This window comes from Danio rerio, chromosome 20 (genome assembly GCF_052040795.2).
Source record: "Danio rerio strain M-AB ecotype USA chromosome 20, GRCz13ab, whole genome shotgun sequence".
Lineage (NCBI taxonomy): Eukaryota > Metazoa > Chordata > Actinopteri > Cypriniformes > Danionidae > Danio > Danio rerio.
In genome coordinates this window covers 14,929,708-14,946,200 of record NC_141040.1, presented here as the reverse complement: position 1 = coordinate 14,946,200, position 16,493 = coordinate 14,929,708, and the positions used below count along the sequence as shown (strand labels likewise).

The window sequence follows — 16,493 nt, the reverse complement described above, 5'->3', positions numbered from 1 at the left end:
ATCACTGATTTTACTTTTGATCACATGTGAACAAGTGAAGTGATCCCAGTGAAACGCGCAGCTAAAACAGAACCAGGTGAAGGAAGCAATACAAGAACTTTGTCATTTGGCATAAACTCATGTTAAACAGCTCGCTTGTCAAAGCAACGCTTCATTTTATCTTGTGACAGCGCTTGCGCTTTCTTCGCTACCTCACACACATGGTGTAAACGCTCACAGGTACGTGAATAAAAATGAAGCACATTGCTTTTCTCAGATGAATCAGTTGAAAAAAACTCATCCTTTAAAACCTTTAACAGTCCCCAAATATTATAGCCGAAGATTAATTGGGAAGGACTAAATCCTAGCGATTCCTGTCGGGCTTCACGTGGTGCAAATAAAACAAGAGGGACCCCATCATCCCACTCATTCTCAGTTTCCAGACAATACTTACGCAGGGCAGATTAACGTCTGGTGCCATCGCTCCAGAGCACCCTGTGACTCTGAATAATAAGCACTAGACACTACGCGAGACACTCCTAAAGCCTTCAAAACATTTTTAAAGACTTTAGACAAAAAATTTGAACCTTAATCGGTTTGAACAATGCGCGGTAATCCAAAAGTGGTGAAAAATTTAATTAAAGCTTTGGTTACGGATCTAGCAGTAATATTTCACAACGGTACTGCTTCCGGAAATCGCGTGACGGCGCACATAATCGTAAGAATATACTGACAACCAGTTTTCGTGCGTGGAAGTGGTCCAACACAGTCAACGAGCACTTGCTCAAATGGTTCGCCAACAGCATGTATGGGATGGAGCGGAGCTGGTGGGACTATTTGTTTGGTTTCCCCATAACCTGGCAGGTATGACAGACTTTACAATGCCGGGAAACATCAGCTTTTAAACCTGGCCAGAAAAAATGTTGTAGCACCCGATTTTAGGTTTTATTTATGCCCAGATGTCCCGACCACGGATGGTCATGAGCTAAATTCAAAATCTGCTGTCTAAATTGAGAAGGCACCCCACTACAACAACACTCCAATCATCCTGCACATCATCACTCCACGGACGAGGACTCCAACGACGCATTAAAATGGTGTTGTTCCAATAAAACTGGTTACTTGGTGATACATTACCATCAGCACTCAAACGACACTTCGCCAGTGTGGAATCATTTTTCTGAGCTTCAGTAAGGACCTCACAAGAAACAGGTAAAACACCTCAGGATTTGGGCGTACTGCTTTTAAAAGGTTAGGAGCCTCTAGAGACTGAGGAAGTACATCCTTATTAAAAATCTCTGCAAAAACAGACTCACTCAGGTTAACATCATTTCCCTTCAAACGTTTCGCTTGTGCCCGAGTTGTAACGGCACTAACAGCAAACACACTTGGAAAACTTTCTGCCAACTCATCAGGCTGCCGCTCAGAAACAGGTGTATCTGTAACATGCATTACAGGCATTACTTTACCTCCAGCAATGTCATTACCCATAATCAAATGAATTCCTTGTACAGGAAGAGAAGCACGAATAGCTACATTAAAATAGCCAGAAACTAAATCAGAGGATACCCACACACGATGAAGAGGAACAGGTACAAAACCCATTTCTATTCCCTGTACAATCGTACTAGTGTCACACGCAGAAGTAGCATCAAAAGGCAGAGCATCCGCCAATATAAATGACTGAGACGCCCCAGTATCATGCAGAATTTTTACAGCATGTTAATCTTCAACACGACCTGTCAGTGAAACATAGCCGTCAAAACAAACGGTTTAAAGCACGGATCCATAACTTCGGGAGCGGCGGGCTGAGACGAGACTGATAAAGAGCCTTGGACTGGAGCCGGTGACGAATCCGAACGCCCTTGCTTGCGCTTCAAAAGCCTACATTCAGAAATTCCATGACCTGTTTTATGGCAGTAACTGCACTCTTTACGAAACTTAAAACCAGATGGATTTTGGTCACTTCGATCACATGCAGAAACAGAGTTTTCTTTTACTGAAACAGACACAAGTGGGCATTTTACAAAGGCAAATTTATGCAATAGAGCATACTCGTCCGCTAAAACTGCTGCTTGTTGAACAGATGTAACCTTTTGTTCATTTAAATAAATAGCAGTCCGCTCCGGAATGCAATTCTTAAACTCTTCAATGAGCACTAATTCACGCAAAAAAAATAATCCTGCCCTTTACAGGCCTTCACCCATCTGTCAAAAATTAAAGCTTTTTCACAAACAAATTCTACATATGTCTGAGATGCAGCTTTTTTTGTTGTACGAAACCGTTGTCTATAATGTTCAGGCATCAGTTCATGCTCGAAGAATCAATTTACATTGTAACAATAATGCCCACACATCAAGCGGCCACCTTAAAGGAGTAGCTATTTTTTCAATTACCTGAAAATAAGCCTCTACTTCTCTCTCGCGAAATGACGGAACTATAACAATTATTTTCGCCACGTTAAATGAGGGACTTGCGCAAGCATTTGAGGAATCGACTAATACTGATGAGGAATTACTTACTGTACCACAGGATCATTCACATTTTTAACTGCCGTTGGACCAGACTCCACAGCCATCTCAGAATCAACTCTAATGGGAGATAATTTTTCTTTGGCAATCTCCTCACCCTGTATCTCTAATTGCCGCATTTTTATTTTTGTTTCTGCGTCACTGCGATACAATTCAAGGCGATGTTGAAGTTCATCCTTACGTGCTTGAGCCTTATCTTGCTATTCTAATTATACACAACCTATTTGTAACTTCACTCGCGCATCTACACCCGATGTTGATTTGTCTGTTGAAAGGGACAAAGGTTCAAACTTTGGCAAAGAAAACGGTTCTACCTCACTCAGATCAGGAAGTGGCGTTATTGCCTCAACAACAGCATCATGTGACTCACATGGTTAATCTTGACCAGCTGATAGCGCTTCTTACGTTTCCTCAACATTATCTAAAGATAATGCTCCCTTATCTAATAAACCAGCCACCAAACAAGCCTTTAATTCTTTTTTAAGCACTGTTTTTGAGACACAAATTTCAAAATGTTGTGCAATAATGAACAAATCATCTTTTCTACACGTCTCTAATGCCTCAAGGTTTGGTTGTTTTATAAACTCGCCTAAATCAAAAGTTGCCTTTACCAAACATTAAACAAACAACTCCGGCCCTAAACCTAAATGCTCAACACTAAATAAAGACCTCTCTAGTCTTCAGAGGTTACCAGTTGAGAAGCCATGCCTCTCCCCCGGATTTCCCCCAAAATTAACAAGCTAAAATAAAAAAGAAAAATAACAAATAGTAAATCGTTGAGAGGACCGGCACTAGACACGGCCCCCCTGATTTACTCTACCTATCCGGAGTTATTTGTAATGTCTGTTAAATAAACAATCTCTGTCTAGCCCCCAATTTATGTTACAAACCCTTTTTTTTAATCAAATCCAAATAATTAAGTCATGAAGGGAACGCAACATAAAGAGTACACATGAACTAAGTTGTCTAAATTAATAAATGTATCACAACCAAAACAATCCAACAAATCATGTGTCACAACTAAATAAGAATGAATAAAGAATCAATAACTCACGTTCTCCAACAACATACAACACTAACCAAAGACTAAACAACCCAACAATTAACAAATTAGAGCAAAGTTAGACTTAAAGAAAACAAAACAGTAAATTAAAGAAACGAATAGAAGCTTGTTGACTGGCTGTGAAGTCTCCTCTGTCTCCGCTCAAGGATGGTCCGTATTTATAGCCAATTTCAATGAGCGCAACTCACAGCAGGTGCGCAAAGGCGGACTCTATAGGAAACAAACAGTGAGTGACGTCATGACACACACGCAAGCACAGAGACAGGCACTAGAAAGGCAATAGCTGTAACACCTGTTACAGAATGCTTCTTCTACCATGAATCCAGTGGAAGTTCCAAGATAGCAAGCTACAATTGCATACCAAGGTAAGGTGATAAAGGGCTCCATCATAGAACATTTGACACATTATATCCCGGCACTTCCCCCTACCTCACCAAAGACGGTAAGATTTGCTCTTCCTGATAAATTTAATGGCACTGCTGAAAAATTAAAAGGTTTTTTACGTCAAGTTAAGATTTTATGGACCACCAGGATGAAAAATTTGATTTAGAAAAGATAAAATGTGCCTTTTTGATGACATTATTGACTGGAAGTGTGATTGACTTGGCCGCAGTAGTGTGGGATTCTGACGCTCAATATAAAACTTTGTTGGATTATTTTATTACACAAATGCTAGAAGTGTTTGAATATCCAGATGGAGGAAGTGTCGACTCAATTGATTAACCTCAAGCAGAGAAATAGACTGGCTGCTGATTATGCTATTGAGTTCAGGACCATTGCTGCTCAAAGTGGATGGAATGATGTGGCTCTGAAAGTAATGTTTCAACGCAGTCTGGATGTGGATCTTCGGACGGAGCTGGCGTGCAAAGGTAAAGAGTTGTCTTTTTCTGAATTTGTCAAGTTGACTATCAAACTCGATAACCTCATGAGACAAGCACCTCGACATAGAAAAGACACTCCAGCTCAGAAAACCTCCGACAAAACAACTGACAAAAATCCAGCCATGGTAATTATTGAGCATTTCTCCATGTTAAGTAATAAATCCCTCACGCTACCAATCACCCTCCAAATTGATAAAGACAGTGTTGAGTTAACAGCTATGATTGACTCTGGAGCTGCACTAAATATTATCAACAAGCATATCATTGATAAATATAACATCCCCATTCAAGCCTGCATTCCCCCTATTAAGATCAAGCCCATTGATTATACACTTATTGGAAATGGAATTAAACACCAGACACAAACCCTCACTCTGAAGACTGGAACCCTGCATTATGAATCTATTTCATTATAAAGTAGTATTGGGGTACCCATGGCTGCATATTTACGATCCAGAACTGTCATGGCACTCGCTGGAGAATTAACTCGCTGGTCTACATTCTGTTTAGAGAGATGCATTCACGTTAAACTACAGCCATGCCTGACGACGAGCATCGAAAGCCCAGAAACTCACAAAACGGTAACTATTCCAGATTGTTATCAAGACTTATCTGAAGTGTTCAGCAAAATTAAGGCTACTCAACTCCCTCCACATCGTCCCTGGAACTGTGTAATAAAACTGTTACCCAATGCCATGCCACCCAAGAATCGGGTTTAACCTCTTTCTCCCGAGAAGAGCCAAGCCATGAATGAATATATTAATGAAGCTCTGGATTCTGGTCTCATTTGTCCATCTACATCACCAGACACAGCAGGATTCTTCTTTGTAGAAAAGAAAGATGAAGGCCTTCGACCATGCATTGATTACAGAGGCTTGAATGATGTCATAGTAAAATTCTGTTATCCACTCCCATAAGTCTCCTCTGCCCTTGAACAGCTAAGTGAAGCCAACATATACACCAAACTTGACCTGAGAAGAGCCTACAAGTTAATTAGAATCTGTGAGGGTGACGAATGGAAAATGGCGTTTGTCACCACCAGGGTGCACTACAAATATCAAGCCATGGCCTACGGACTGGATAAAGCTCTGGCTGTCTTTCTGTCATTTATCAATGAGATTTTCAAGGATATCATCAACAAGTACGTTGTCGCCTATATTGATGACATCCTGATATATTCCAAGAACAAAACAGATCATGTGAATCATGTCAGAGAGGTTCTATCAATACTACTGAATAACCAATTATACATCAAAGAAGAAAAATGTGAGTTTCACGTAAAGCAAACTTCATTCCTGGGCTCAGATCAATCATAATGGAGTACGGATGGATGAACTCAAAGTTCAAGCAGTCACAGAATGGCCAGTGCCGACCCGTCAACTTGAGCAGCAAAATAAAGCTCCACCCCCATAATGTCCACCCAACAGGAGCTATGTACAGAGTAATGCAATGGGTTCTTACGTCCATCAGTGTGGGTCATCCAGGCATATCAAGAATGATTCATCTGGTCCAAAACTCTTTCTGGTGGTCACAAATGAGTAAGGAACTATGTCAAGTCTTGCCAATTCTACACCCACTCCAAAACACCCAAAGAATTACCTTCTGGACTCCTCAAACCATTAGCCATTCCACAACGACCCTGGTCCCATCTGTCCATAGACTTTATAACCGACTTACCTCCATCAAACAACTTCACCACAATCCTAGTAAACATCGATCGTTTCTCTAAGTCATGTCCCATTACCAAGTCTACCCACAGCTATGGAAATTGCTCAAGCCCTTTTCCAGCATGTATTCAGAACCTATGGACTATCAGAGGATATCGTCGGTGATCGGGGCACACAGTTTACCTCACAGGTCTGCAGGGCCTTCTGCAAACAGCTAGACATTAATTTAAGCCTCAAGTCTGGATATCATCCCCAAGACAGTGGCCTAGTAGAACTCCTCAATCAGGAAATAGGTCATTACCTCAAGACTTACTGCAGCAGAGAACAACATCTCTGGTCTGAGTTTCTCCCTTGGGCTGAACATGCACAAAACTCATTGACACATTCTTCAACAGGACTTTAGGACCCTCTTCCAGTGCATCTTAGGATTTCAGCCTCCATTGTTCCCGTGGTCTGGTGAACCATCTGCAGTTCCAGCAATTGACAAGTGGATTCGGCGTAGTGAACGGGTGTGGGACAGTGCCCGTGTCAGGCTCCAGCGGGTCGCACGAACACAGGTGTTCCAGGCCAATCGCAGACGTCGTCCACACCCTCCCTACCAACCAGGACAGCGGGTCTGGCTCTCCACAAGGGACATCAAGCTACGGCTACCCTGCAGGAAGCTCAGGTACTTTCATAATCACTAAACAAATCAATGAAATTTTCTTACCAGTTAGAGCTTCCTGCTTATTACTGTATTTCTCCGTCATTCCATGTATCCCTGCTCTAACCGGTCCACCTGGAGGCTGACCTCGGCCAGGAGGCCCCAAAACCACCCCCGCCATTGGTCATTGATGGAAATCTGGTGTTCTGTAAAACTGACTCAGCTACGCTTCCTCTGGGATTACTTCCTGTTTGTGCTGTTTTTCAGTGAGTGCTCAGACCTTGCTTCCTTGCAAAGTATTGCCAGTTTACCTGCCTCACCAAGCGTTGCTCCAAGTGACTTTCATGACTGCTATCCTGTGTATAACTCTGCCTGCTCTTGTACTATGTCGTCTGGATTTGCCTCTGTGTTTGTTGTTTGGATTGGACTGCTTATTGTTGCCGACTCTCAGCCTGTTTTCTCGTTGATGTCTGCCTAACCCCTTTTATAAACTTAGGTGCAAGGATTCTAACAAAGCCTCAGTCTTTATAAAAAAAAAAAATATTCACCTAAAAATTATTTTGGTGCACTATGAACCCACTAAGAACATCCTTACCTCTGACACATTTTTTTTTCTGGAATCTACTGCTTTATTTGATGTATGTATGGTTAACACTAAATGTAATTTGTTTTGTGAATATCTGATGGTCAGTCTTTAAGTAGAACAAAGAAAGTACAATAAACTAAGCATAATGTAATTTTTTGAATTAGTAACATTGTTGTCAGCTGTCAGATTGATAATTAAATATATGCCATTAGAAAGTAGTTCAACCCAGGCTCATTCTGAAAATGTAATACAATGTGCATTTCTGGAGAGCGCCAAAAACGTCCAAGGAGGTAGGTTTTTTGCAGTTTTTGTTTTTACAAATCCACTAAAGGCCACTGTGTACACTTTTTGAGATCTTTAACTTCTCTCGCGAGTGCCATTCTTGCTTGCTCTTCCCACGTAAATCCACCAGAGGCTGCTATCGACTGACTGACTGACAGACTGACCAACAGCCCAATCACCCAACCCACCCCCTTCAAATCCAACTGATAGTGTTTTAGAAAGCACAGATTGACCAGCACGCACCCAGTTCCCTAAACCCAGCCTCAGTGTTTTGAAAAGCAATCCAGAGAAAGAAAAGCCCTCTGATTTTTACTACGTTTTCAGATTGTACCACATTCTCATTGTCATTTACTAGTTAATTTTTTATTTATTTATTTTTTTTACTTGCTTTCTGGAACCGTTCTTTGCCAGACTCAAACACTGTCATCGCGGTCAGCTCTTCTCTGTGTCTCAAGTCAGCTGACGTATGCTGCAAGCCACTGGACAAACTTGTAACAGCAGGAAAGTCATACAGAGGTAAGCGGTCAGCTGCTAGAGCAAAAAGGATATACGTAATTCTGGCTACATAATTTGCAATCTTTAGAAATGTGTATAGGGCTGCATTTTCAGAATGAGCCGATGTTAAAGTAGTTGCACTCATAAAAGACACACAGACTGGGGTATGTTTGCTTCCCAGGCCACACATGGCTCTCACACAGACATTGACAGTTACACTTCCTCTGTTCTGGAATATATCAACACCACCATAGACAGTGTTACAACCCAGAAACAAACCACCACATACCCGAATCAGAAGCCATGGATGAACAAGGAGGTGCGCCTCCTGCTGAAGGCACGCAACACTGCCTTCAGATCAGGGGATGCACAGGCCTACAGCACTTCCAGGGCTAATCTGAAGAGGGGCATCAAAAAGGCCAAGCACTGCTATAAGCTTAAGCTAGAGGAGCACTTTTCCAACTCTGATCCTCGGAGCATGTGGCAGGGCATCCAGGCCATCACCAACTACAAACCCAGCCAGTCTACACCCACAGCCACTGACGTCTCCTTCCTGAACGAGCTAAATGACTTTATGTCCGCTTTGATAGAGACAATAAAGAACCCTACACCAGGATCACTTCCTCCACCGACCACTCACCTATCACACTCACCTCCTCAGAAGTACACACGGCACTGAGTCGTATCAATGGTCATAAGGCTGCTGGACCAGACGGTATCCCTGGGCGTGTCCTCAAAGTATGTGCAGAACAGCTCGCTGGGGTATTCACAGACATGTTCAACCTGTCGCTCAACCTAGCAGCTGTGCCAACATGCTTTAAAATCACCTCTATTGTGCCAGTGCCCAAACACTCCAGCCCAACATGCCTGAATGACTACCGCCCTGTAGCACTCACACCCATCATCATGAAGTGCTTCGAGCGGTTAGTCCTGGCACATCTAAAAGACTCTCTGCCACCCACACTGGACCCACATCAGTTTGCCTACCGTAGCAACAGGAGCACAGATGATGCAGTCTCTATAGCACTGCACTCTGTACTCACACACCTGGACAATAAAAACATTTATGCACGAATGCTGTTTGTGGACTTCAGCTCAGCATTCAACACTGTCATGCCCTCCAAGTTACTGATCAAACTAAGGAACCTGGATATTGACACATCACTCTGCAACTGGATTATGGACTTTCTGACTAACAGACCTCAGAATGTTAGATCAGGCCACATCTGCTCCACCACCGTCACACTCAACACTGGTGTACCACAGGGCTGTGTGCTGAGCCCCTTCCTCTACTCCCTTTTTACCGTTGACTGTAGGCCTGTTAATAGATCCAACACCATCATCAAATTTGCAGATGACACCACAGTGATTGGTCTAATCAGCAACAATGATGAGACGGCCTACAGGGAGGAGATACAGCATCTGGCCACTTGGTGCACCGACAATAATCTTCTCCTTAACACCAACAAGACCAAGGAGCTCATTGTGGACTTCAGAAAGGGACGAACAGGCTCACATGATCCCATCCACATCAGTGGGATGGCCGTTGAGCCTGTCTCATCCTTTAAGTTGTTGGGGACCCACATCTCAAAGGACCTTTCCTGGACCACCAACACCTCCAGCCTGATCAAGAAGGCTCACCAGCGCCTATTCTTCTTAAGGCAACTGAAGAAGAACCAGCTTTCATCAGCCGTCCTGGTGAACTTTTACCGCTGCACAATAGAGAGCATCCTGACAAACTGTGTCACAGTCTGGTATGGAAGCAGCTCTGTTGCTGAGCGTAAGGCACTGCAGCGGGTGGTGAAAACTGCCCAACGCATCACAAGGACCACACTGCCAGCCATAGAGGACATCCAGAAGAAACACTGTTTGCGCCGAGCACACAGTATTCTGAAGGACACCTTTCACCCTGCTCACAGACAGTTTTCTCTCCTGCCCTCCGGCAGGCGCTTCAGGCTCCCCCGGACAAAAACCAGCAGACTGAGGAACAGCTTTTTCCCCAGAGCTGTCTCCCTCCTGAACTCTGCCCCCCACTGACTCTTTTGCCCCCCCCCAATACACCCCCCACTCTCCTCTAACTTAAACTCCTCGCAATAACTGCACTGTTTAACATTTGCACGTTTAAAATTTGCACATTCACTGCACCACATTGAACTGTTTACTTATTGAACTGTGCATACCCACTGCATATGGGCATTTGTAATTATGTACACACCCACTATACATATACACTTGTAATCATGTTTATTTATCTGCACACTACTGATTATTAATAGCAACCTGCACATATATTCATATATTGTTACATATACACTTGTAATCATGTTTATTTATCCCTGTACATATATTCATATATTGTAACATATAGCTTATTCAATAGTACATTCATAGTACATCCATCCCATCTGTAAATATCACCTTAGTTTTCTATAACTGCACTTTATAACTTATTCCTGTATCCTGCACTTGCTGCTATTGCACTGCTGGTTAGACCTAAACTGCATTTCGATGCATTGTACTTGTACATGTGTAATGACAATAAAGTTGAATCTAATCTAATCTAATCTAAAAAAAGAGTTTTTAAGACACTCTATATGGCTATATATAAACATGGCAGTGATTAACTGCTAATATTAAGCCACATTGCTTGGTTTCTCGTGTGTTATTGCTCATTTAGACCAACCTAATAATAGATTGTTACTAGAATATGAAAAGACATTCAACAAATATAACAAAATTGATGTCTATTAAATCCTACATGGTCAACCGAAGTGCCTTAAAATGTGCAGCTTTGTTCAATGTGAATCATTAAGGCACATGTTGAGTGGCTTTTCCCCTTAAAAAAAAAGACATTTCATTTATATCATAGCTTGACCTTAAATTCATGACATCAATGCGAAAAAAAGACTTAATTAAGCCTAGTGAAAAGAACATTGACACTACCTGAATCATTGTACGATATATTGTGCACACTTACTGCATTTCCATGCTCGAGTGACGTCACTGGCGTCACTGTCTCCGTTCGGTCACACACTGTGTGCTTGAAGTTTGGACTTGCTATTTACTCGCAATTTAAATCTTAATCATTAAATTCTTCCTCATTCGCTAAGTATTTGTCTCTCCTACTTAGGGTGACCAAACCCTTAATACATTTATACAAACAAAGCTGCTTTAAAAACGGTCTGTCCCTCGAGCATCCGCCTGTTGTTTGTAGCTTTAGCCTGCTAGCGCCGCTGGTCAGCTAAAGCTACCGGCCTCTTTAACCATACACTCTTGACTTACTGGCTTTGCTCTTTACCCCGTAAAATGTCGCTTCCGTCTCTGTCCTTGTGTGCAGGAGAAGCATCGATGGAGGCGTTGGAGCTGGAGCTGGAAGAAGTGGAGTCCCAGATCCGCGCGCTGGTGGTAAGACGGTCGCGGCTACGGGAACGGCTCCTCGCCGTACCTAATGCTAAGGCCGTCTCATCACCTAAGGTACGTGGAAATTACAACCACATCATTCCCTCTACCTCAACCCCGCGTCCTTCTCTGTCCAGGCCCAGCGCACCCGGGGCGCGGCTCAGCCAGGCGTCGTTCACGCCGACACCCGGCTACCACGGCGCCTGGGTGCAGCCGCGCAAGGTTCTTCCCAGATCCCGGGGCAGAACGTCTCCGCCTGTGTTCGAGATCTCCACGGAGAACCGCTTCTACCCTCTCCGCGAGTCGGGTCCCGATGTGGCCATCATCGGTGACTCGATCGTTCGTCACGTCCGTGCCGCCTCCTCAAAAGGTAATAAAGTACGTACTTTCTGCTTTCCTGGTGCCCGTGTGAAAAATATTTCTACACAGATTCCAACCATCCTGGGCGCTGCCGAGAGCCCTGGTGCCGTTGTCCTCCACGTGGGGACAAACGACACCGGGCTCCGGCAGTCGGAGATCCTGAAGAAGGACTTCAGGAGCCTGATCGAGACGGTTCGACGCGCCTCGCCCGCCACGCAGATCATCGTTTCTGGGCCGCTTCCTACCTACCGCCGAGGAAATGAAAGGTTCAGTAGACTTTTAGCTTTGAATGAATGGCTAATAACATGGTGTAAAGAACAGAAATTGCTCTTTGCTAATAACTGGAATCTTTTCTGGGAGCGTCCTAGGCTCTTCCGTCCTGACGGCCTGCACCCCAGTCGAGCCGGAGCTGAACTCCTGTCGGACAACATCTCCAGACTACTTCGCACCATCTGACTAGCAGGTAAAAATTCACAAAATTCACACTATAGCCACCTAGACTCTTGTTCACCCCACTTAAACATCAGTAACGCATATCTGGCGAATCCTATAGAGACTGTGTCTGTTCCTCGTATTATTAGATTAAGAAATAAACGTACTGTGTGCTCCAGGAAAAATCTAGTAAGAATCAAACCAGAAAAACCAGTAGAAAGTGAAAATACAAATTTCGTAAAACTTGGTCTCCTAAACATCAGGTCACTTGCACCTAAAGCACTTATCATTAATGAAATAATAACAGAAAACAATCTTAATGCACTCTGTCTCACTGAAACCTGGCTGAAACAAAATGACTATATTAGCTTAAATGAAGCAACTCCTCCAGGATTCTTATATAAACATGAGGCTCGTCAAACTGGTCGTGGTGGTGGAGTTGCATCAATCTTTAGTGATTTCCTTAATATTAAACAGAGAAACGGACTTATGTTTAGCTCCTTTGAAGTATTATCGCTTAATGTTCAGCTTCCAGATACTATACAAAAACCTATGTTATCTCTCGCTTTAATCACCATATATAGACCCCCAGGACCCTATGTCAAATTTCTAAAAGAATTTTCTGATTTTATTTCTGACTTACTAGTCAAAACTGATAAAATGCTAATTGTAGGTGACTTTAACATCCACATAGATGACGCTAATGATACATTAGGGCTCGCGTTTATGGATTTAATACACTCACTTGGGATAAAGCAAAACGTTGTGGGTCCAACCCATCGCTTAAAGCATACATTAGATCTAATTCTGTCTTATGGAATCGAGGTTATTGACGTAGACATTATACCACAAAGTGATGATATTACAGATCACTACCTCTTACTATATAAGCTATGTTTACCTGAAATCAGCAAACCCGCTCCAATACTCCGCCCTAGTAGAACTATTGTTCCGTCAACTAAAGATGAATTTATAAATAACTTACCTGATCTCTCTCTATTTCGTAATGCACCCGCAAACTCAAATGATCTTGATGTAGTAACCAGCAGTATGGATGCCATCTTTACTAGCACACTAAATACTGTGGCACCCATCAAATTAAAAAAGGCTAGAGAGATTAAAACTATACCATGGTATAATAGTCATACTCGTGCGCTCAAAACAGCAACCCGCGCCCTGGAACGTAAATGGAAAAAAACTAATTTAGAGGTCTTTAGAATTGCGTACAAAGACAGTATGTCCAGCTATAGGAGGGCTCTAAAATCTGCCAGGACCGAGCACCTGCGCAAACTGATAGAAAATAATCATAACAATTCTAGATTTTTATTTAACACCATCTCTAAATTAGCAAATAATCGGTCATCCTTGGAACAAACTACTCCACCGCAAATTAGTAGTGATGACTTCATGAATTTTTTCAGTAATAAAATAGAAGGCTTTAGACAGAAAATAGGAGATGCCAAACTTTCTACACCGGCTTATACTCCAAATCCTGTAAATATTTCATTAAATCATAATAATAACCTACACTGCTTCAAAATCATAGAACATGAAGAGTTAGTAAAAATTATAAATAGCTCTAAACCAGCTACGTGTATACTGGACTCAATTCCAACAAAATTACTGAAAGAGCTGCTACCTGCTATAGGAGAACCTCTTCTTAACATTATCAACTCTTCTTTATCTATAGGCCATGTTCCAAACTCTTACAAGCTAGCTGTTATTAAGCCTATTATTAAGAAACCGCAACTAGACACCAACAACTTAGCTAACTATAGGCCTATTTCAAATCTTCCATTTATGTCTAAAATACTAGAAAAAGTTGTTTCCACTCAATTATGCTCTTATCTGCAGACGAACAATATTTTTGAAGTGTTTTAGTCAGGTTTCAGGGCTCACCACAGTACAGAAACCGCCTTAGTGAAAATAACCAACGATTTACTCTTAGCTGCTGACCGAGGGTGCGTCTCGCTATTAGTTTTACTCGATCTTAGTGCGGCATTTGATACCATTGACCACAATATCCTCATAAATCGTTTAAAGTCTACAGGTGTCCAGGGACAGGCTCTACAATGGTTTAAGTCATACTTAACTGACCGCTACCAGTTTGTAAATCTTAATGGACAGCCTTCACAAATCTGCCCAGTAAAGTATGGGGTGCCTCAAGGATCAGTTTTAGGCCCTTTACTGTTTACAATTTACATGCTACCTATGGGAGACATTATTAGAAGACATGGGATCAGCTTTCACTGCTATGCAGATGATACTCAATTATATATTTCCACTAAACCTGACGAGACGTCTGAACTTTCTAAACTAACTGAGTGTATCAAAGACATCAAAGACTGGATGACCAACAATTTTCTTCTCTTAAACTCAGACAAAACAGAATTATTACTTATTGGGCCTAAATCTTGCACACAGCAGATCTCGCAACTCAATTTACAATTAGAGGGATACAAAGTTAGCTTTAGCTCTACTATAAAAGATCTGGGTGTCATATTAGACAGCAATCTAACTTTTAAAAACCATATATCCCATGTCACAAAAACTGCCTTCTTTCATCTGAGAAATATCGCTAAATTACGAAATATGCTATCCATCTCAGATGCAGAAAAGCTAGTCCATGCTTTTATGACTTCGAGACTGGATTACTGTAATGCTCTATTTGCTGGCTGCCCAGCATCCTCTATTAACAAACTTCAATTAGTACAAAATGCAGCAGCCAGAGTTCTGACCAGGTCCAGAAAATATGATCATATAACCCCAATTTTATCCTCCTTACACTGGCTGCCTGTTAAATTTCGTATTGAATTTAAAATATTACTTCTCACCTATAAAGCTCTAAATAATCTAGCTCCTGTTTATCTAACCAACCTTCTGTCTCGCTACGAACCAACTCGCTCCTTAAGATCTCAAAATTCAGGGCTTCTGGTAGTACCTAGAATAGCAAAATCAAGTAAAGGAGGTCGAGCCTTCTCTTTCATGGCTCCTACACTCTGGAATAGCCTTCCTGGTAATGTCCGAGGCTCAGACACACTCTCCCAGTTCAAAACTAGATTAAAGACCTATCTGTTTAGTAAAGCATACACTCAGTGCATCACCTAGCGGGTTCCACACTGGCTTCTACATCTTGCTTATATACACTATGAACAGCAGCTACGCTAATTATTCTCTTTATTCTCTATTTTCACCTGGGGATACTCATCCCGAGGTCCTCAGATTAGGCGGAGTCACTGATTGGATCCAAGACCAGCGACGTGATGATCCCAAGGATTCCATATCCGGGACCAGGCCATATCCTGAGCTGCTGCTGCGCTGATGGTCGTGGGAAGTGGAGAACATGAGTCTGATTCCAGCGACGCTCCAGGGACAGACGAGTCTTCATTGAGGCCATCTTCCAGCATAAACCACGGCGAATGAATTTCTGCACAAGACTTTTGGCCAGCGGAGAAATTAAAATGGTCGTGCCCAACTGAGTCTGGTTCTCTCAAGGTTTTTTTTCTTCACTCCCATCAGGTGAAGTTTTTTTTCCCTCTCCGCTGTCGCCACTGCCTCGCATGGTTCAGGATTGGTAGAGCTACGCATCGATGAATTTGCTCTTCAGTGTTTGAACTCTCAGTAATGATTAAATCACACTGAACAGAGCTAAACTGAACTGAACTGAACTTAAACACTAAAACCTGAACCACACTGTTCCAGTTACTATGACCATTTATGTAAAGCTGCTTTGACACAATCTACATTGTAAAAGCGCTATACAAATAAAGCTGAATTGAATTGAATTGAATTGAATTGAATTTCCACTATCGCGCCTAAAGCAAGCGAGCCAGGGTGAGCCAAGGCCAGTCGCGTTTCCACTGTCACTTCCGGGACCTTATCAGGCCAAAAGGGGCTTTCTCGGGGCCAGCGGGTGGGCTTTTTTGGCCCGCCGAATACCTTGGGCCAAAAAGGGCCAGCTGGGGCTTCAGGGCGGAGTGAAAGGAGAGGCAGACACTAGTTTTCCAATCTAACACGAGTACATGCGCCAAACAAATGAATGAATAAGGGAAAGAAAACGTCTGGCCTTATAGGCTGGGGTCTTTTTGCTTATAATCACCCGTATGTTCCCCTTTTAAAAGGCTGTTGCATTAAATAATAATGCTTTAATTTATAAGTGAAATTCTTTGCCGCGT

The 16,493-nt window shown here is 42.5% G+C and overlaps 2 protein-coding genes across 3 annotated transcripts in view; both read left to right on the top strand.

Annotated features, from left to right (window-relative positions):
* LOC137488715 (uncharacterized) overlaps nt 1-16,493 on the top strand; it is a 731,364-nt gene that overhangs the window by 191,694 nt on the left and 523,177 nt on the right. The gene's annotated exons all lie outside the window — the stretch shown is intronic.
* On the top strand, nt 11,124-14,744 carry LOC137488624 (uncharacterized). 2 transcript variants are annotated; one of them, XM_087298065.1, is made up of 2 exons: nt 11,124-11,307; nt 11,465-14,744. In XM_087298065.1, exon 2 carries the CDS (start codon nt 11,476-11,478, stop codon nt 12,340-12,342), a length of 867 nt encoding a protein of 288 aa, XP_087154191.1. In that variant the 5' UTR covers nt 11,124-11,307; nt 11,465-11,475; the 3' UTR covers nt 12,343-14,744. The 2 variants fall into 2 exon arrangements, with proteins under 2 accessions (XP_087154191.1, XP_087154192.1); XM_087298066.1 differs by having other exon boundaries at nt 11,124-11,363.